This window comes from Gavia stellata, chromosome 2, assembly GCF_030936135.1.
Source record: "Gavia stellata isolate bGavSte3 chromosome 2, bGavSte3.hap2, whole genome shotgun sequence".
NCBI lineage: Eukaryota > Metazoa > Chordata > Aves > Gaviiformes > Gaviidae > Gavia > Gavia stellata.
This window is the reverse complement of record NC_082595.1, coordinates 16,561,151-16,581,616: the sequence shown is the minus strand read 5'-3', so window position 1 is coordinate 16,581,616 and position 20,466 is coordinate 16,561,151. Positions and strand designations below refer to the sequence as shown.

General features: G+C 40.7%; 1 protein-coding gene across 1 annotated transcript in view; it reads left to right on the top strand.

Moving 5' to 3' along the window:
- Positions 1–370: 370 nt before the first annotated feature.
- Positions 371–20,466, top strand: part of PLB1 (phospholipase B1) — an 80,844-nt gene continuing 60,748 nt past the window's right edge. Inside the window, exons 1-14 of the mRNA XM_059835432.1 lie at positions 371–419; positions 4,617–4,654; positions 5,819–5,882; positions 6,361–6,419; positions 7,885–7,925; positions 8,803–8,846; positions 9,826–9,910; positions 10,451–10,502; positions 11,703–11,789; positions 12,255–12,317; positions 13,629–13,711; positions 16,606–16,684; positions 17,346–17,450; positions 18,988–19,080. Of these exons, the coding sequence (XP_059691415.1) occupies positions 371–419; positions 4,617–4,654; positions 5,819–5,882; positions 6,361–6,419; positions 7,885–7,925; positions 8,803–8,846; positions 9,826–9,910; positions 10,451–10,502; positions 11,703–11,789; positions 12,255–12,317; positions 13,629–13,711; positions 16,606–16,684; positions 17,346–17,450; positions 18,988–19,080 (942 nt within the window). The remainder of the gene's footprint in view (positions 420–4,616; positions 4,655–5,818; positions 5,883–6,360; positions 6,420–7,884; positions 7,926–8,802; positions 8,847–9,825; positions 9,911–10,450; positions 10,503–11,702; positions 11,790–12,254; positions 12,318–13,628; positions 13,712–16,605; positions 16,685–17,345; positions 17,451–18,987; positions 19,081–20,466) is intronic.

Below are 20,466 nucleotides of genomic sequence, written 5' to 3'. Positions count from 1 at the left end.
TATGTATTGCCTGGAAGAGCCTTGACCCTGCTGGAAGCTGACTCACGTGATCTAGGTCCTCGTGTTTGCTGAGAGTCCCCCTGAAAAGTGGCCAGCTGCCTCTGAACAAGTGAGAGAAGCTGTGCCACTTCTGTACTCCTTTGACCCTTGGATGGGGCAATTTATAAACTGGGGTTGCATGTGCCTTTGAAGTAAGATACCGTTGTCGCTTTGCTTTCCAAAGGTAAAGAGGCTAATAAATTTTATGGCTGCTGAGTTATCAACTTGTTAAAATATAAAGGAGGAAAAAGAAGAGAATTTCTTTCTTTACAGCCTTAACGTCTAACAGACAGCAGCACATCGAGATTATCAATTCATAGAGGCACTTATCATGAAGCTATTGTTAGGCCTGTTGTTCCTTTGGTTGCTCATCTCAGAAGGTAAGTTTTGAAAGGCCCTTTGAAAATTCGAGTTACACAGTATTTAGAAACCTATATTTTTAGCTGTTGCAAGGTGGGTGTATAGCAGGAGTCTTAGAAGCGGGACGAAGATAATCTGTGAGTAAAACTGTGATCTTGTGTGTAATTTTGGGTATGTTTGATCATTATCCATAAAGATACATGCATTGGTTTGCTCTGTTCTGGGGATGGACTGCATCTTAGGCAGGCACTAAGGCTTTCTGATGAGAAAAAGGTCATCAAATAATTAGATTAACAGTGAGATCTGTCCCAAAATGGTGCAGAAATTCAAGCAAGGGACAGACATTTTCTCTGAATTCATATCTATCTTCTTTTCAGTCATGGAAGATTGTGTGAATGGGTTAGGCAGTACCCTGGCACTCAGGGCATCATTGTTCAGATTTCTGCAAATTTCAGGACAGGGGTGAGCCTGTGTTCCTTATACTGGGTCTGTGAAGTCCACATCTGGTGCCAGGTGCCAGTTCTGTAGGCGCTCTAAGACTAAAAATGTTGTGTATGTATGTTTTGGCCTTATTGGCTTTGTGCTTCAGCTCTCTGCCTGTAAGAAAGTAATGATAAATAGTAATAGTGCTTTACCTTACCAGTAGGCTGTGATGATAAGTATCATCAGAGGATTGTAAGGTGCTCTGTTAACTAACTAACCATTAGGGGGTTTTGGTTCCTAAAATAAACAGAAGAAATTATCACCTCTGAGCTTTTTAATTTAGGGGAAAAGATGGGTGGTGACTGCAGTTCCTGTGAAAATGTGATTCAAGAAAAAATGTTGATTGATAGTAGCCTGTAAGAATTATTAGCTGAAACAGGTTAACTATAAGAGCAAGGGAGGAAGGACTAGAATCTTTGTCCCAAATTTTAGGAAAATTTTCAGAAAAATATTTTTTTTTTTATGTTGAGAAAATTAAAAATGCAAGCTAGAATTACTAAATGGTAGAGTAAGGGAGTAACTATAATATTGGAAGCAGCAGGAGTTAAAAAAAATCATCCTGTGGAAAGCGTAAATCCAAAGCAAACTAAGAAAACTAAAGAGGTTAAAATTTAATCAGCCAAGCCAAAAATGAATCTGAGGGGGAACAATGAATCATTGTTGAAGGAATAAAAACTAATAAATCCTTTTTCAAATACACATGAAACAGGGTGACTGTAGGGCTGAGTGATGTATAAAAGAAAGCTGAAGCCCAACAGAAAAACTAAATTAATTTCTTTTTTCTTTGGTGTCCTCTGCACAAGAGCTTAAAAAAGGCCTTGCTCTCAGAGCCTTTCAGCACAGGGGACAATCCAGGGAATGGTCAAATCCTTGAACAAATTGATAACAAATAGTAAAAGAACTGCCAGGACTAGGTGATATCCACCCAAGGGAGCGAGCCAAGCAGAAATATGACCATGTCCATTGTATTAACTGTGGTGCAAACTGTTTCTTGAATCGGTATTGGTGTTGGGAATGGAAGATGGCAAATGTGAAACCAGTTTTTATAATGGTCTCCATTTTAGAAGGATCTGGGAAACTGCAGTGATAGTTGTGCAAAAGCAGTAAGGTTGTCTTCTGCACTAGGCAAATTGGGGATAGTAGCATAAAGAACAGGGTGGACTGACTCGGGGTAAATAGGGTACAACAGGGGAGCTTCCCTGTGGGATTGATGAATAAAATCCATGACAATGGGCGCATGCCCATGGATTGATTATTCAGCTGGGGTTTATTTGGATTTCCACAAATCTTTTGAGCAAGAGCTCCTAAGGAAGCTAACTGTCACAGTATAAGGGTGAGGGCACCTTTGTGGGTCCCTGGTTAAAAGCTAGGGACTGAAGAATCAGATTGCAAATTTTCAAACTGCGAGAAGAGAGGAGAGTGAGCCTGCAGAGGCTCGTATTGATCTGCGTTGGGACGTGGGCTCTCCACGTTTTCAGAAGTGATCTGGATAAGGGGGCACGCTAGCTTGCTGATGGAAAAGTATTCAGGATGCTCAGAATGAAAACTTAGAAGTAATATATATGGGGGAAACTTACTCTAGCTATGCTTACACTATGGTGAACACTAAATTCTGCTTGGTCACAGAACATAGCTGTCTGAAGACATCAGCTCAGTGTTAGCAACAGTCAGAGACAAACGATTTCAGGAGTCAGGGGGACAACAGCATAGAAAACACATTTCTGCTGCTGTGTATAGGTCCATAGTTCACCTGCATCTTGACAGTTGTCTAGACTTTTCATCTCAAAAAAGATGTGGAAAATCCTAGGAGGAGGATAAAAGGGAGGAGTGCTCAGACTTATGAAACAACTTCCACATGAGATCAAATAGAGTGACTCTTCAGCCTGGAAGAAGGATGAATAGGTATATGATAAAAACATACAGACATATGCAAAATGGTACATTTTGTGGAACCAGGGGAACGACTACTCTTTACAAGAACAAGGAAACAGATGAAGTTTCTAACAAATGAGAAAGTACTTTTTTTCAACACGTAATTAAATGATGAAGGACCTTTGCCACAGGACTTGGGGGGGAAGCCAAAAGTGTGAAAGAGTTAGAAAAACAAATACGCAAATTTATGGAAGAAAGGTCTCAGGGAGTTCTTCAACATTAAGTAATTGCTTGCTTAGGGAGACCAATAGCACAGATAGTTGGGAGGATAGAGCATGGAAGTATAACTGTATTTTCCTTTTATTTCCCTAAGCATCTGCATTCGGATGTTGTCAGAAGCAGAATCCCAGATGAGATGGACCTTCAGTCTGTTCTTAAATCTTTGAAATATTGAGAGATCGTTCCCTGCCCCCTCCCAGCTTCCCCAATCCTGGAAACTGGGATTGGACCCTCTTTTCCCTCAATGTAACCTGTGGATCTATTCTCAAATATGGTTCTGGTTATTGTCCTGAGTAAAGTATCATCTAAAAATATGGATTGAACAAGCACAAATGTTAAATAGAATGTCACACAGCAGCCAGGCAGCAAGCATCTCAACTTTCTACCAAGTACAGTAAAAATAATATAAATTTGCAAATAGCTCATGGCTGAAATCCAAGTGGGGGAAAAAATCCCCAAAACGTATGGAAGTTGCTGACAGTTATTGAAAATGGTCACATAGCGTGGCTCATGAGATAGGCTGAGGTAGCCATGGGGAGCAGTAGTGGCTTTCTGCCACTGTGTTGACCTCTGTGTGCGCTGGTACCCATGTCCACAGTGGCTGCCCAGAGCTCCCTGCTTGTGCTGGGCACATCACCTCCTTGCAGCATGCTGGCTGCCCTACACCCAAGCGTATCTCATCTGCTGGGCTGAGCTGGCTCAGCATTTATTCTGTCTTTGACATGGAAAGAAAGGTGTACAAGCAGAAGTACGCAGCAGGACTAAATATTCCAGAAGTAGCTCCTGGATGTTAAAGGACAATTATTCTAAGCACAGCAACACTGGTTATGAGACTTGCTGGATGCTGATGGCTTCAGTGTGGCAAGCAGGGACAGCTGTGAGCATGCTTTGAAGTTCATCTGAGGATCCAGACCCAGACTTCATGGCTACCTTTGAGGAGATTTTAGGATAAACCAAAATCTATGTGTATGAATCCAAGTGCATACTCAAGGAAGCAGAATAATGTTTACTGAAATAGCTACAGGCCTGACGTCTGGCTCCACAGGCTATTTCATCTGTCAACACTTTCTACTAACAGAAGAAATTGCAGCTGTTTCTGTATCACTATGGCAAACTCACAACAGTGTGATGTTGCTCTCTGACTGTGGAAGATTTAGATTAATGTGAATTGCTCCTTTCTAAGGAGTTCCACCTTGTACATGTTCAAATTACTCTAAATTTGGACAGACTAAGACTACAGTCATATATGAGATGTGCTGAAGAAGAAAACAGGCAGAAAAGGCCTGTGGAGGATGAGGTTGGTTGAGGAGATCCACAAGCAGTCTATCACCTGTGTGTATGACTTCATTGTATTCCACTAATCTCAACAGATCTCACCTGCTTATAATAACTAAAAACTTATTCTAGTATAGCAAAAAGTAAGAAAATACATTTGGTTGTTGGGATGAGCCTCACCTTTGGAAAGTAGGGCAGAGGAGAAAGGTTGCGTCTCTCAGGATTCTGTGTTTTTAGGTATATTAAGTCTTCTGAAGTGTTTTTCTAAGGTAAAAAAAAGCACAATTAATTCTTTTAATCTTTTTAAGGTAATGCAGATCATCTGGAAGAACACGGGAAACTAAAGGTGAAATATGAGTACAGCTTTATCTTTTTTTCCTTTTTTCAATACCTATCATGACCTCTCTGGCTGTTGCTTCCTCTGAGGCAGGCAGAAGAAGAAAAAACACAGCTTGGTGCTCTAAACGGTTCAATTCTGCAAAGAATAAATGCAAAGCAAATGACTCAGCAATGTGATATTGCAGCTGCAATATTACAGTACCTAATCAGGAAATAAAGGTTTCTCTGAGCAACGTTTGTTATTAGGTTGCATATCTTGTATGTAGATCGATTGTGGTTAGCACTTGTTCCTAGATGCTTTGTTGTGCTTTTAGAAACACAAGATTAAACTCTTCCTTGCACTATAATGGTGCAAAGTGTGTGTACCATTAAAGTCCTCCAACTGGGAACTAGGGCGTGCGTGGGGACTGTGGTGGCCCTTGTTGCAATATAGATTTCACCTTTACGTAGTAGTGATGATCAGCTAGCCAAACATGGTCATAGTGATTAGGGAAGCCCTAATCAAGTCACCCCGGGGGAGTTGTCTTTCATCTCTCTTTAAAGTACTAGATGCTGGGCCATACCTACAGTCAGGATGTAGGAAAGCACTAAATAATGTTCCTAGTGGTACTGAACTGTCTCTTATGGTGAGTGAATAACATCACTCACATCCTTGCCCCAAATGCAACTCTTTCCTGCCTCCCCCCCCCCCGCCCTCTTCAGTGCTTTCTATGATCACCTGAGAATTTTACCAGTTGCCAAGGGCCTAGAATTGGTTCATTCTGCCTTTCCTGTTGCATATTGGAGATGTAGCTTTTTGTTGTGTCCGTTGGGTGCCCCTTGGCATGTGAAGATGCATGCAGTAGCTGTTCTTATGACCTCTTCCAGATGAAGCACTCACTGTTTGCAGCAATGGATGTAACAGGTTGTGTTCAGCACATTTCACTGTTTGCTTAGGCCCAGTTCTGTGGCAATCAGTAAGAAAACTGAGCAGAAGAGTGGATTTGAAAATGCAGCTGTCCAGATCTATGTTCCCATGTATTTCTCGCAGAGGTGTAATTGTTCTTTAAAATTGCTGTTACATGAGTAAGAGCTTGGTACTGTGTGAGAATGGAGCCCATAGGACCCCTCTTTCCACAAATTTCCTTGTTAGATCTAAGCAATCAACCATATTTATTTGTTTATGTTAAAGACTCTAAGAAGCTTCCAGTTTTCATGTGAGCAGGCGATGTTACATGAGACTCCTTCATCTTCAGGTTTGTCTTTGATATTATTCTTGTACAGGCTTTCCCTCTCAAAATTATTTGAGAATTATTTGGGGGAGAAATCAGCTCTTTGAGGAGGTGTATATGTGTGTGATGTGACCGCAGTGGACGTAGGCTCTACGTAGGCTCCTTAGTTTTTTCTTCTATTCATAATTACTTTTCTACCTTAGTTTCTTTAGCTGCTAATTGAGGATGCTGCTATTACCTAAATCATTCACAGCAATGTTTTGTGGTCTCTTCTTGCTTAATGGCTGAGCATTTCAGTGCATCTAAGCACCCAAAGTATTTACTGAAGACCTGAGTAAAGTTTCTCATCCTCTCTGACTGATTTAAAACTGCCAGTCGAAATGATCAGTATAGACTTATTATGTTTTAATCAATTTTGATAAGCTTTAGTATACTGTTGAATATAATTTTCTTTCAAGGTTACTGCTCTTTTTTTAACCTGAAGTCTTTAATTTTCCTGCAGTTCATGCTCTGAGGCCAGCTGACATTAAAACAGTCACTGCAATAGGAAGTTTGCAAAGAGTAAGTACAAGCAGGAAGTGTGCTGAATGTGACCCACTTGGTTGTGATGACGAAGTGAGCTGATGATGTGGTTTGAGGTCCCAGTTAGGGCATTCAGGACTTGAATCTTTCCACAAGCATCAAAGGCTTCTGGTGAAAAATGACTGGAAATACCTGCTGTTCAGTGTTCCTGTATACCCTGAGTCTAAAAATAGTCAGCTGACTTCATGCAGGAGGAAATGCGATCACAGTGCTATTGCAGAGAACGATGATATTTGATTAGAGTGCTTGGATTTTCCTAACAATGAGCATAACAGATCGAATAACTGGAAGAAGAAGCTGGGAAAATTCAAACTGGAAAACAATACAATTTTGGTGATCACCATTAGAACAAATTATCGAGAAATGCAGTAGATTTTCCATCCCGTTGAAGTGGTTTCCGTAGAGATTGGTTTCCTGTCTAGAAGGCAGAAGCTCTAGAAGAATCACAAGGATATACTTTTGATGTAAAAATCACTGGGTAAAGTTATCCTGCATGTTCTAATACAGTCAGATTTGGATGATCTTTACTTATCTTAATAGTTGGAAATGAATATCTGATATAGATTTGAGGCCTAACTAAAAGCATTTAACCACAATTATCAAGCTTTGAGGAAGTGTAGAAATGCATGTTGGGCAAAAATTGGTAGCCAATGCAGGGACTACAACTGCGAAGAAATGGGGGACATTCTCCCTTATCACAAAACAGCTTTCAAATTTGAGGTGGTATTCCTCAAGACATCATACTTTTCCTTGGGATGAAAGCTTTCCGTTAGAAAACCAGCACTCCTGGACTCCTTGAGAGTACCTCCCTCTTTGGAAGAAAATAATTGTCCTAAATGCAAAGGTGCTTCACCCATATCAGATGCATGGCTCTCTATTTTTTTGCTAATGTCTTTGTTGCTTGTGGATGGTGCCATAGAAAAACATACAAATTATCTTCTTTTAAGGAATGTCTACTTTCCTAGAGCAAACATCTCTGTTACTGTCTCCTCCTCAGACTCTCTGAAAACAATGAACTTCTGTCTACGTTAAGGTTTTTTTTAACAAGACACCATGCTGGCTGAGTGCTATCCATGTAAATTATCTAAATGACTTCAGGTCGCATCTCTTGTTGAAAAGGAGTAGATCCAGAGAAATTTGGTTTAGAACAGCATTTCATTTGACTGAATTTGAGTTCAACTAGTCAAAGTTTATTTTAAGCCATGTGTAATAAATTGATTAATGAAAGCGGTAACTAAGAAAGGAGTACTAGACTATGAAAACAAGCTGTAATAAGGAAGCTCTGGAAAATGATTTAAATCTGTGAGTAACTACAACACAATGGAGAAGAGTATGTAGAAAACAATGCTATCTATAACAGGAGTGGAATACGGTAGGGGAACAGCGTATGTAGACCTAGTTTACCCTTTGCTTAATGCTATCCTTATTGCTTGCTTGTTCACAGACACCAGGATCAGGTGCACATCATGAGCATTTACTCCAAAGGTAACAATGAATTGTTAGCATTGATAAGTATCATGACTCTAATTTATACAGTATCACAGTGCAGGAATTAGGCCCAAGCAATTCTTATTATTTTCTAGAAAGGAGGAGAAAGCCTATATAAAATAAAAAGGATTTTAAGACACTGGATCCTTCCCAATCCTTAGTTAACAGAAATGCTTTGTATTTATGCAAGATATAGAACTACCTTAGGGTTGCAATAACCTTGATTAAGAATCATTGCTACATGATGAATCCTAGGTAGTAAATATCATCGCCCACTAGTTAGAGACCAGAAAGCAGAGATTTATCAAAGCAAAGAAAGAACCCAGAAGTCCTAATACCCTGTCCTCTGCTTGAATGGTTCCCAGTGCTTCATGGACAAGCCTTATCTCATTTTCTTCTTTCATGCCCCCTTAGCAGATCTAAATCAGTGAGTGAACATATAGCTAAACCTTGTAGATGCAAATCTATGTAGCTCTTTGAGTCATAGCATTCCAGACGAGGATTTGGCCCTGCACAGACAAAATTTAAAAGATTAATTTTTTTAAATGGTTGCACAAACATCTGTGTCCACTTGTATGTGGATGCACACAGAGGTCCCTGCATTACTTGTACATATGCATAAGAACGATTACTGCAACGTGCAGAGTGTATGGAGACAGAAAAAATTGAGATCTAACACTGTGTTCTTACTCAGCAGTAGTTGATGACATGATGGTTTTGGGGAAAGAAAGGCCCCGTTCTTAAATTCAGCAGCTGCCATGAATACGCACTCTGAGCTGTAGCGTGGCGAGTAAGAAATTGAGGCTGTGCTGTAATATAATTTTTCTTTGAGAAATGGAATAACAACTTCCTGTTTTCTCTTCCCTTTCTATAGCACAGGAAAGAGCCTCCTTGAAGTAAGCGTGGAAACTTTAGCAGGTGCGTCTTGCTGTCACACTGAAACTTGAGCAAATTGACTGAATGGCAGTCTGGCAGGAGCTCCAGGGCTTTGCTGGGCTGCAGAGCAGGTGTAGCACAAGCACACTGCAGGGGTGTAAGGGAAGCCTGAGAGATGGTGTACTCTGAGGACGTGAGTACAGCCAGCCTGGGTTATGTGTGCTGGCTTTATAGAGACTGTCCGGGTAGACAAATAGCGGTGAAGAAGGGGTGCTGCAGACTGCTGCAAGAGTCTTACATGCACAACAGGGATTTTTGGGCTGCTACTGTTACTCACGCCACAGTCCCTGCTGGTGTGTGCTTGCTGCCCATGCTAGCCCAGTGAAATCTTGTGTGGGTTTGCCTGTCCACTACTCTTTCCGCTGCCATGTGTTCAGGATTTACACTGAGGCTACCATGGATGCACCACATATGTGAATTCATCATCTCTCAGCTGGTTCTGAAGGCAACCTTGACTTACTTGAAGCGTCTTGCAAGTAATACTTTCAGGTCCACTGAAATGCTGAGTTGAGTAGTGGATAGCTCCAGGGTCCTCCCCTCCGAATCTTCTTCCTAGTGTCTTAACATCACCTCCATTTCCCTGTGAAAGGGGTTTAAAACCTGGCAACTCCTCAGTGCTTCAGGAGGCTATCTCTGGGAAGGTCTACCCAGTAGCTTCATTTTTATAGCTGCCTGTATTTAAATTTGCCTACACTACTTGTGGCTGGCATGAGACATGGGGTTGGAGGTTTCTGACCTGAGTCTGGAGGCAAACTCAGACGTCAAACCTCCGCTTCAGAAGGTGAGGAGCAAAAACCAGCAAGAACAGCTGCAGAGGGGCTCAGGCATACCTCTCATGCCTGCCAAGAGATCCTCAGACTTTACAGTTTCTGGCTGGTTTAGTTCTGTTGTGTTTATAGTGAAACGGCAGGGTAGCAGTCCCTGGTACGCAGAAGTCACCTAACCTGTGTATGTCATTCAGCTCTCATAAGCAGTTTTAATCCCTCGGTCCTACACCAGTCTTCTCCACCTGGCACAAAGGGAGCGACATCAGACACTCAAGCCATGTAAGTGTGAGGGGTTTTTGGCTGGGCAGTTGATTTACAGGTGGCAAGGTGGAGGATGGAAACCTTTGATGCTGGAGCACTTCACTGGACACAGAATATGTTCAGTAGTGGCAGAGGCTGCACAGACACTCCAGGGACAGACCCTGCCACTGTGACTCAGTTGTCACCTCTCAGAATCAGGAGGAAAAAAGCCCACTATGTGCTTTGGGGTCTGGTTCACCTGACTTAACATCAGGTCTCCCTCTTTATAGCTGCAAAACAAATTTTTTGGCTCAAAAAGAATTAGAGGTGTGCCTACCAAGCTGTGTCTGCTGTTTTTCATGTAAGTGCACATGTCTGAAAGTGAGATGCCTGAATATGAGCTAATCACCCCAGGCTCTCTGTGTAGCACAGACAAGTGTCTAATCTTAACACATTTAGGACAGAAAAGATTAATCCCACCTGAAGGCTCAAATGTTGTTTGCTTTAATGGTAAAAATCAGCCAAAGCTTTACCCTTACTGATGCCTTCATAGTTTCTCTCTTCCTTTCTGCTTTTCAGAGACCTCCTGCATCAAGCTGAAGAAATAGTGAAGCTCATGAAAGAGAATCAGGTTTGTTTAAAGCACAGGACAATTCAGAGAGCTTGGTGTTGAAGCAGAAAAAGGGAGAAATGTGATTAAAGACTTTAAACATCACTCAAAAATATCTTCAAAATAGAAAATGCTGTTTCTTGAGGTTAATGAACTTTGGTCTTTCTGTTGTAAATAAGAATCAATTCTGTACCTTTCCAGTACAGACTTTTGTTCTTGACAGTAGCCCACCTGGTTTATGTTTGTCAGAGTGGCTGAAGAGCTTGGTAGGGAAGCCAATATGTTTGTTTTTTATTGGTTAAGGATGTGAGACCTCTGCTAGCTACACTCTGTAACTGTGCCAGTGTTTCTGAGAAGCCAACCCAAAATAATAATTCTCAGTATTTGTCTCTTCAGTTTCCTCTTGGTCTTTTAGGATCATATTTTCTAAAAGGACAGTAAGATCTAGATATGCTTTGGCTGATGTCAGTGGTTGATGCTGGTGAGAGCTTGAAATATCACTCATGGCTGAGTGCTTTGTAAATCCCATCCTGGAGTTTTATGCATTGATTTTTTTTCTATTTTTAACCCCAAGGCATGTTATTTTGTAAAATGGTCTTGACATAACAGGAAAATGTAATTTCCAAGGTGATTCTGCTGTTGCCTCTTTACAGGGAGCCCATCGGACTGTTTGTACGTGGATTTAGCATATGTTTTTGTGGAACTGAGTGGTTCTAACCAATGCTCTTCAGGATTGGCGAGAACTGCCTAATAAACATAGCACAGCTGAGCAGAGCTCTAGCTCTCAGATTTTTGCTCCAGTCTTCTGCCCACTAATGTGACCCAATCTCAGCAGTTCAGGAACATTAACCCTGTCAGCAAGCAGCAACACTGATGAAAAGAAGCAGCATCAAGCTCTGTGCTAAGCTGTGCATGCTCATCTTCTCCAACAGACTCTCCAATGACAGCAGCAATTTCTGGCTCTAATATGAGCTTTTAATAGATGTGCATTCATCTTTAATTGCAGCATTTGCTGCCTAACCATCCATTTGCTGTCTCCTGTTGGGAAGAGCTGGATGGTTTGTCAAATGGAAGTGATCAGGGTGGCCAGGGTTGGGTCATGGACTACTGCTTGGTCTTGCCATTTTAAAGCCATAGCAAATCTTGTGTGAGAAAGGAAAATAGCAAACAGGTCTCTTATCATCCTATTACTTTCAATTTTTTTTTTTTTTCTTCTCCCAGATGATGGACTTCCAAAATGACTGGAAACTGATCACAGTCTTTTTTAGTGCTGAAAACCCATGCTCTTCCTGTGCCTCCACACAACTGGTAAGCTTTTCACGGGGTGGTTTAGCAGTCAAGGCAGGTGGTTAAGATACTTTCCCAAGCTCTGCTCTCTACCACAGTGAACCAAAGCAGTAGCTGGTTCCAGGATGTTGGAATGACTCTATCAAGTGATGTAAGCACCTGGCATGCATTTTTTATTTATAAACATGTGTACTTAATTTTTGATCCCAGGTCTGAAGTGCCTTAGTAGAACAGCTCTTTTCCACCTTCAAGTCTAAAGACACTTTTCTTCCCCATCCCTGTCTTTTTTTTTTTTTACATGTTAAGTTGTCTAATTATAGGCAGTTAAAAAACGTGGAATTACTCTTGTAATTTTTCTTGGTGCTGGCTAAGGCTGAGTACAGTGGTCATTGGTAACACTTCAGCACACAGCTCAACACACAGGGTTGTACTTTTGGCAAATTGATAACTTTGTTTTTTCTACTAGTTTTCTTATCTCATTTACAGAAGAACTGCATATTGGACAACCTGGAAAAACTTAAAGCTGTCTTGGATTTTTTGTATAAAATGGTAAGATTTATTCATCAACCTTGAATACCTGAATCCTTTGCTGATTTTTCAAGTCTCACTTACTGGACTAGGGCTTGTACCACTGTTCAGGTGACTTAGAACACAGTCTCATTGACTTCAATTCACTGGCTTCATTCATTGTCAATAAATGTTTTATTCATGCTTTTAAAAAGCTGATGCATACAAACAGAAAGGACAGACGGGTAACTGCTTTGTTTTGCAACACAAGGTGATGTACCACTCAGTCTTTGGTTTCTTTAAGTGATTTCCATGAAAAATGGAGTACATCTGTCTAGGTCTGAAAGTCATTCATGTTTAGCAGAGCTGTTTGTGAAACTGATATCTAATTACTGGATGTGTGGAGCTACCTAGGCAGTGCACAGGCTGCTAACTACCTGGTGATGACTTTTACAGACCAGGGAAAACACCCATTAAAAATATGTATAACGGATCTTTTTTCCTATTATGTGTTCTTTGTAAGATCTCAGCATTTCTAAAGGTTTTTTAGGTGGTTGAGCTAAGAATTATCTGCTTATCTAGGATAGTTTCTGGGAAATGCTCTGCACTGAGTCTTAGTCTACTAATGAATAGTAGACTAGATGTGGATATATCACTACTAAAGCAGACTCTTAACTGTTTATCTGAAGTATTTCAATAGCATCTTCCAAGAATTTTGTTTTGCTGGGTTGAAGAACTAAAGGGTATTCTAAACCTGCTACAGTTTGATTGCATCAGGCCACAACCACTCATTTTTCTCAGACTGGCTTCAACAAATGTTATGCACAGGTGAAGTTCCACCCATACATTCTCTTCAGATTCTCTCCACTATTATTTTCAGAATCTGTTTATATGCACTTGTAAAAATGAAATATCATTATGTAAATGGAAGACTGCCTTCTGCTTGGGGGACAGGTGAGGCAGGATGCACGGGTGCTTATGCTATTATACAGGATGTTTCAACCCCAGCTTTGCATTGGTATGTTGCCACAAAAATTGTGATTCCTAGTTCATTTGAGTTCAGTTTAGTTGGCTGGTGGCCACTTTGGTCGTGTAAAATGAATTGCTGGGTCTCAGTTAAGAAGTCATAGTCACAAGTACTTCGTAAGTAATGATCAGCATTATTCTAGATGGCAGGCATAGGAGTAAGGTACAGGATGGAACTGGCAAAGACTTAGATCATTGATTTTATGCAGGCAGAATCCCAGGCCAGAGGTAACACGTGTGAAGCTGTAGACATACTTTACCGTTATCACTACTTGCTGATCTTTAATTGCAAATGATACATGATTAATTTTTCCTTTATCACTGCAGGTTCCCAAGGCCTTCATAAATCTGGTGGATTCTACTGAGCTCACAACTTCCTCTCTTGTATGCCAAGATTACAATAATGCCAGGTAACAGAGGTTCCTTTAAATTCTTGACGCTGTCCCCTGCTAGTGTTCAGACACATAGATGTGTATATGTATTGACTTTATAACTGAGGTAGAGTCTTATGAACAGGTTTTCTGCCCTTAATGCAAAAGTATGTCAAAGATTTTTAGGTCTCCACTTTGTTTCTGATAAACTCTCTCTGCAAGGCATATTTTTACCAGTAAGAGTATGTGCTTTTAATCCTGCCAACTTGGATAGCATATGTTTAAATATTGCACGCTGTGGTTGTGGTGGATTGACCCTGGCCAGCAGCCACAGCCTCTCACTCACTTCCCCCTTTACCACCCTCCAGCAGGGCAGGGGAGAGACTAGGAAGAATGAAAGCAAGAAAACTCATGGGTTGAGATAAAGGCAGTTTAATAGATAAAAGAAAGAGGTGGGGAAAATAAGTTACACAAAAGTAATCACTCACCACCTTCCATGAGTGGAGTGATGTCCAGCCAGTCTCCAAGCAACAGTGACCTTGGAAGCCAAAACACCCCTCTTCTTCCTCTACTTCAGTTTTTATTGCTCAGCATGATGTTACATGGTATGGAATATCCCCTTGGCCAGTTCAGGTCAGCTGTCCTCGCTGTGTCCCCTCACAATCTCTCGCACACCCCCAGCCTACTCACTAGGTGGGTCAGAGTGGGGAAAGAGAGCCTCAATGCTGTACAGGCATTGTTCAGCAACAGCCAAAGCATTGGTGTGTTATCAACAGTTTTAGCCACAAATCCAAAATACAGCACCATATGGGCTGCTATGAAGAAAGTTAACTCCATCCCAGCCAGACCCACTACTGTGATTATGGTCACAAGACTGCACAGTCTACCTACCCCCAGCTCTTTAGCCAGTACTACTTCTACTCTGCAACTCTCCAGTCAAAAACTCTGAAGGCTCTTTAAAAGTTTAAGTTTCTAGGTATCAGTGTTCACAAAAGGAATAACCGGTCTGAAAGCACGTTGTTAGGCTATGTGAAAGCTACTACTCGGGCTTAGGGTATGGTAGGATGGAGAACATCCAAGTTGTCAGTTCCTTTTGATAACTGCGTGCCTAGATGCTTTCATCCATCTCCCTTTCTCAGTACCTTGTAACAAAAGTGTGAGTAGCTATGTCCCAATTTAGTATGGAGTAGGAGTGCGCACATGGACGGTTATGATGGAGTAGTTTACGGCTGATGAGATTACACTCCATCTCACTCCACAGTAGTTTTTTTCCTGTGCCCGTGGCATAAGACACCATATGTACTAATATAGTCATCCTGAAGTATTCACAAGCTTTGCATGTATACAACCCAGGAGACATTCCATCAGTCAAGAAAGGGGTCTGGCTGCTGCATAACCACGTGCTTAAGAACAAGTATAAGCAGAGGAGAAGCTTTCCTTGACAAAAGCAATTGCATAGAGCATTCTAGCTTATTTCTCCCGCACAGGCACTGAGGGGAAAAATGTGAGACGGGTAGATGAGAGGTGGAAAAGATGGGTTTAGGAATATGGGCCTTGCCATATATTGAAGTCTTTAAAAAATAAAATTAAATAGATCTAATTTTTTTCCCTCTGAGTAATTTTTATATTTCCTTTTCAACTTAAGGCAATTTGCTTTCTCATTGTCAGCATGGTCTTGTAGCTGCAATTATCTGGTTGAACAGTTCCATCAGTTTGCAAGCCTTGTACTTCAGTGTTTGGTAAACTGAGTTCTTGTCAGCCTCAGGCCCAGATCATGTCCCAGATAAGGGCCTCAGCATTTGGCTACCAAGTCCTTATTTTGAACTGTGCTTTGAGAGAAAAATATAAGCCCATACCAAAAGATGAAATTTCAAGTGTCTAAGAGGAGAATAGTGGCTGACACTCCTAGTCCCATGTCAGTGTCTAACTTTAGGCGTTGAAGGTTGGGACATAATAGGGATTTAAAGTTCTTTTCTTTATTAGTTTCTTACTAACTAGAAGCATTGTTTGCACTAAAAGTAGTGTGTGAACCACAGTTTCAGGCATCTAACTCTCTTCATGTATTGTACAATGTTCTTCTGTTAGGCTTGGGTAAGATTCTGGTCCTTAGTTCATATTTGTTTCACTCACCAGCAGTGGTAAAAGCACTTTAACAGAAAACTCCCGTTTAATAAGTTTAGCTAGAGTTCTGTGAAAAGGAGAGAGAGTCTGATCCTGACAGGTACTCATTGCTTACATCTGCAAACCCCACAAAAAAGTTTCTCAGATTCCAATCCATCCAGGCATTTTCAACTGAGTATATCTTTGCCAGATCCAGACTAATCTTAAATGTATCTTGTATTGTTCCTGTCTACAGTCTTGGGAGAAGGTCTGAGTTCTCCAACTAGCTGCAGAAATATGCAGTGTGCACATCTCACCTTGCAGGTCAGAAATTTGGCTGAGATTGGCTAGCTGCTTGACAGTGCCTGGCCATCCTTTAGCATATATAAGCTTTTGCAGCATTGAGCTTCCATCCATATATCTAGATGGAAGTCTTGTTGCCAAATACTAAGGCAGAAGTTCCTATGGAAGTATTCTGAGTATGTTCAATTTTCCTGTGTGACTATAGAGAAGTAAGTGTTTGAAAACTAGTGCAGCTGCTATTTTAAGCCTGAGCATGCTGCTAGCTTGTGAGACCCTGTGCTAATCTAAGTCTGGCATATTTGTCATTTGAATAGGCTTTCAAATAAAGAAGCAATTCAAAGCTCTGGACATGGAAATATATATCATTCTATGTTTATATCAAAAATCAGGATGTTCCATGTAGTTTTCTTAATATATGCAACAATTTAGTATTTAATACATACTTGTCAATGGCTTAGAAGAGTTCATGCTATCTGTCTTGTTTATCGAAAGTTCATAATGTCTTTCATGTTTTTTATTTTTTTCTGCAGCAATGCAGGCAGGAATCAGTGCAATTGTGTTAGTGAACAGTCCACGTTAGATGATAACATATTGAGGTGGTCCTATCAGGTATGGCATCTTCTGTGTTGCTTGGTTCTCTTATTGCTAGACATGTCTATTCATTTTCCAGATTGGACTGAAGTGAGGAGTTAAGGGAGGAATAGCAGTGACGAAGTTGAGTAACAGCCTTTTTACCACATGCCCACAACAATTCTGACCCCATTTCTTACATCAGGAACGTTGGAGATAAGTTCTGTCTATACCCTGAGTGATCTTAGTATCTCTTGAAGTTTCTAATGACTATATAGCTTTTTGGCAACCTAGTATTTGTTATATCCCATCGGAGAAAAGATCCATCTTGTCCAGTAATCTGACACATGTTTTAGAAGAGGGAAACTTCCTGTTAAGACAAAGACAGTAGTGCCGGAATTCCTTTTAAAAATGACAGAGAGGCAATAAGCATGACATTTCATTGCCTTGCTAAGCTTGCTGCTCTTTCAAAGAGAATTATGGTAAATCAATGTAGCTTTCTCATAGCTACAAGGAGTTTCCAATTATTGTGTAAGAAGATTTCATTAAATTACTGTCTTTGTTCTAGATTACAGAATTTGATTATTGTGGTTTATTAGGGATGGGGATAACCTTAGTTCACTTTAAGCCCTGATGAATTGCACACATATTACACTCTCTACCTGATAATACTCATCTGATTAAATGGTTGTCTATTCAGGATGCTTGGGAAAAACTGCTGGAGTCTGAGAGGTATGATCAAAAGGATGACTTCACTGTCATTCTTCAGCCTTCTCTCCAAGAAAGAAATCTGCTGCTCAGACCAGTGAGTAAAGTCAAGTTGCTCCATTCCTTCTGGACTGTATTCGCTGAGATTGAGTGCAATATTCAGCTGGCTCTTTCCTGTCTAGGTTGTGTGTAATGCTAGAAGACAAGGGTAGTTAGGCACATGCAAAACACACATCAGGATCAGACACAGAGGTCCTGAGAGTGGAGCTTGCTTCAAACAGTGTCAGTCAGAGTTCCTGTGTTTTTTGAATGCTATGTTCCTTGCAGAAATCAAGTCATGGCACCTCTGTAGATTAGGTCACAAGTGTCTGGAAACTGTCAGTATGCTAATTTTTCCATTTACAGTCATCAGCTCATTCATCCCTGATTATGCTCATGTGTGTTTGGAAACAAAGGCAAAAAGAGGATAACAAGAAGTATTTAAAAATGTGTAGGGGGAAAAAGATAAAGGTTTTGTAAACTGTGTTGGAAAGTAGAGTTACCTCCCTGCAATGAGATTAATGCAGTCTGGGAACCTGAGAATGAATTTTGTCCAGATTTTGTATTCAGTATAGCCAGTGGGGAATGAACATAGATAGGGTTGCCTGGGATGTCAGACATGATTTTGCCACAGGTGATCTATAAAGGGAAGTTCAAAGGTCAAGGTTGTCTGACACCTGGCAACAAAGAGGGAAAACATTACTTACTAGATAATGGTTCACTCAGTGCAAGGTATCAAAATCCAACTCATTAGATGGTTATTTGTAAATAGGTTGGTGGTCATGGTCTGGTTCCTAGGCACCATAACCGCTCCTTGAATTTGTGGTAATTCCGTCGCTCCCCTCAGCTCAGTATCAGAATAAAATGGACTGGGGGAAGAAATTTGTCTTCCAGGAAGGTTGGGGTTTGCTGTGTTGCAAAATCATCCTTTGCTGCTGGGTCTTGTTATGCCAGACTTGATTTATTGATGGTTGGCCCACATATAAATGGCAGACTTGTAACTTCCATGGCATTACTTTTTCTCTTAGTAAATTGCTCTGTTATTGCCTTAAATGCCATCTTAAGTCATAGGTGGATTCTTTATTTCTTCTGATTTGTGGTACACCTGCAGGCCATCATGTGCAATCTTCCAAACTCTTCTGACAGTCACTTTCATTTGAAAATAAGCATGACCTCTTAAGACAAATTCTGCACACTTCCACTTTTTAAATGCACGTAAGTGTTAGCTAGAAGAAGTGTTTTTTATTCCAAATAATTCATGTGATCACATCTGCATGTTTTCCTGATCTCCTATGTGTCACTATTGTGATCATGCTTTGCTGTTGCTCTGGTCTTCTTGTCCTGTTGATGTGCGGTCCCTTCACTGCTACCTTATAGCGGTAGGTACAGCAATCACTTAGAAGAACAGCATCTGTTCTGTCTTGACACAACAGCAGTAACTAAGACCAGCAACAAATGGCTTAATGAGAGTACCAGAGATTGGTATTCTTGTGGATATGAATATTATTTTACAGAATGAGACCTTTTGCGGCTGAATGTCTCATCTTTTTACACTCTTAAGTGTTTTCTCATGCTTGAAAAGCTTTCTCTTTCAGGGCAGGGATGGTTTCGTTACCACATCGAAGACACAAGTGGAAACTCTGGAAGAAGATTATACTTTCATGGCTGTGGGCCTCTGGAACAACATGGTGAGCAATACCACAGACACTGTTGCTTACTGCTCTGGAATAAGGCTAAATGCCCTACACTCCCAAGACAAATCTCTTGCTGTTCTGTAGCTGCTGCTTACTATCAAGAGCTTTTTAGAAAGGTTTCCAAAGTAGCCCTTTGGGAAGTCTCAGGTAGTAAATGAGCTGTGACAATTGAGGCTCCTCCTAACCTGAGATTAGAGCAACTATACTCTTCTGTCTCCTCTGTCCTGTATCCATCCCCTTGTTTACTAATGAGTCTCATAAGGTTGTCTCCTCCTTAACCATCATCCTTCTGCTGCTGTTGTTCATGCTAAAGAGATGATAGACAGATTTGAGGAGCTCCTATTACTTTTTCAAGAGCTGGATGTCCTACCCAACTGAGGAAAGTCAACAAATGGTGCCTTCTAATGGGAGGGAGAGAGTGCCTGAGAGAAACATGGACTCTCCAACCCACTCGAGCTTGAACACAATAACCAGTTCTGTGGGAGGCTGTTTCCTTCTGCAGACTTGAGCTGCCGACACACAGCATTTGCGTGTGTGACTGAGTGGATGCACAGACAGCTGGAAGGGTTTGCATTTTAAAATTGAGTTGCTTTTCAATATGAATGAGACAAAAAAGCAGGCACATGGTTTTGGACTCACCAGAGCGAAGTAGAATGTTACTGCTTAGTGCATATTATATTTGGATATGTCCTGATATCAGTGATTTTGGATAAGATCACTTTACTATTCCTTCTGACTTAGAAACTTCCAAAATTTTATGCTTTTTTTTCTAACAACCTTCTTATAACACATATAATTTTTTTAAATTAAAAACAGTCTGCAATGGCCAATAAAGCTAAAGATAAGACTTACTTTCTTTGCTTGTTTTGCAGTCCACATCTTAATAAGACTTTCATTTGAGAGTACCTACTATTCCTATGTCTGTCCAAATTATCCTAAGCATGAAGGGAAAAAAAGTATATACTGCAACCACCTTTTAGTAAACCACATTTTAAAATAAATCCATGCAGATTGGCATGTTCATGTTTCCTTCTATGCTAATTCTGGCAGTAGTAATGCTGTTGTAGCCCTGGTCATTTAAAGAAGCCGGATTCGCAGGAAGAGGCTTTTATTCAACCAGATGATATAGCTAGAAAAATCCTACAGTCACTCTGATAAAAGATGTTATCTTTTAGTTAAAGTTAGTAGAACTTTATCTAGTTAGTAGGAGCCAAAGAGTTAAAGATTGATCAGCTGTTGAAGCTCTAACCTTGGAATCAGTGTGCTGCATCCAGTTATCTCCTTTGCTGTTATCTGTGACATTCCTCATGATGATGTCAAAGTTCCTACCTCAGTTCTTCTATCGTAAAATAGATGCCATGATAAGATGCATGTTGGCTT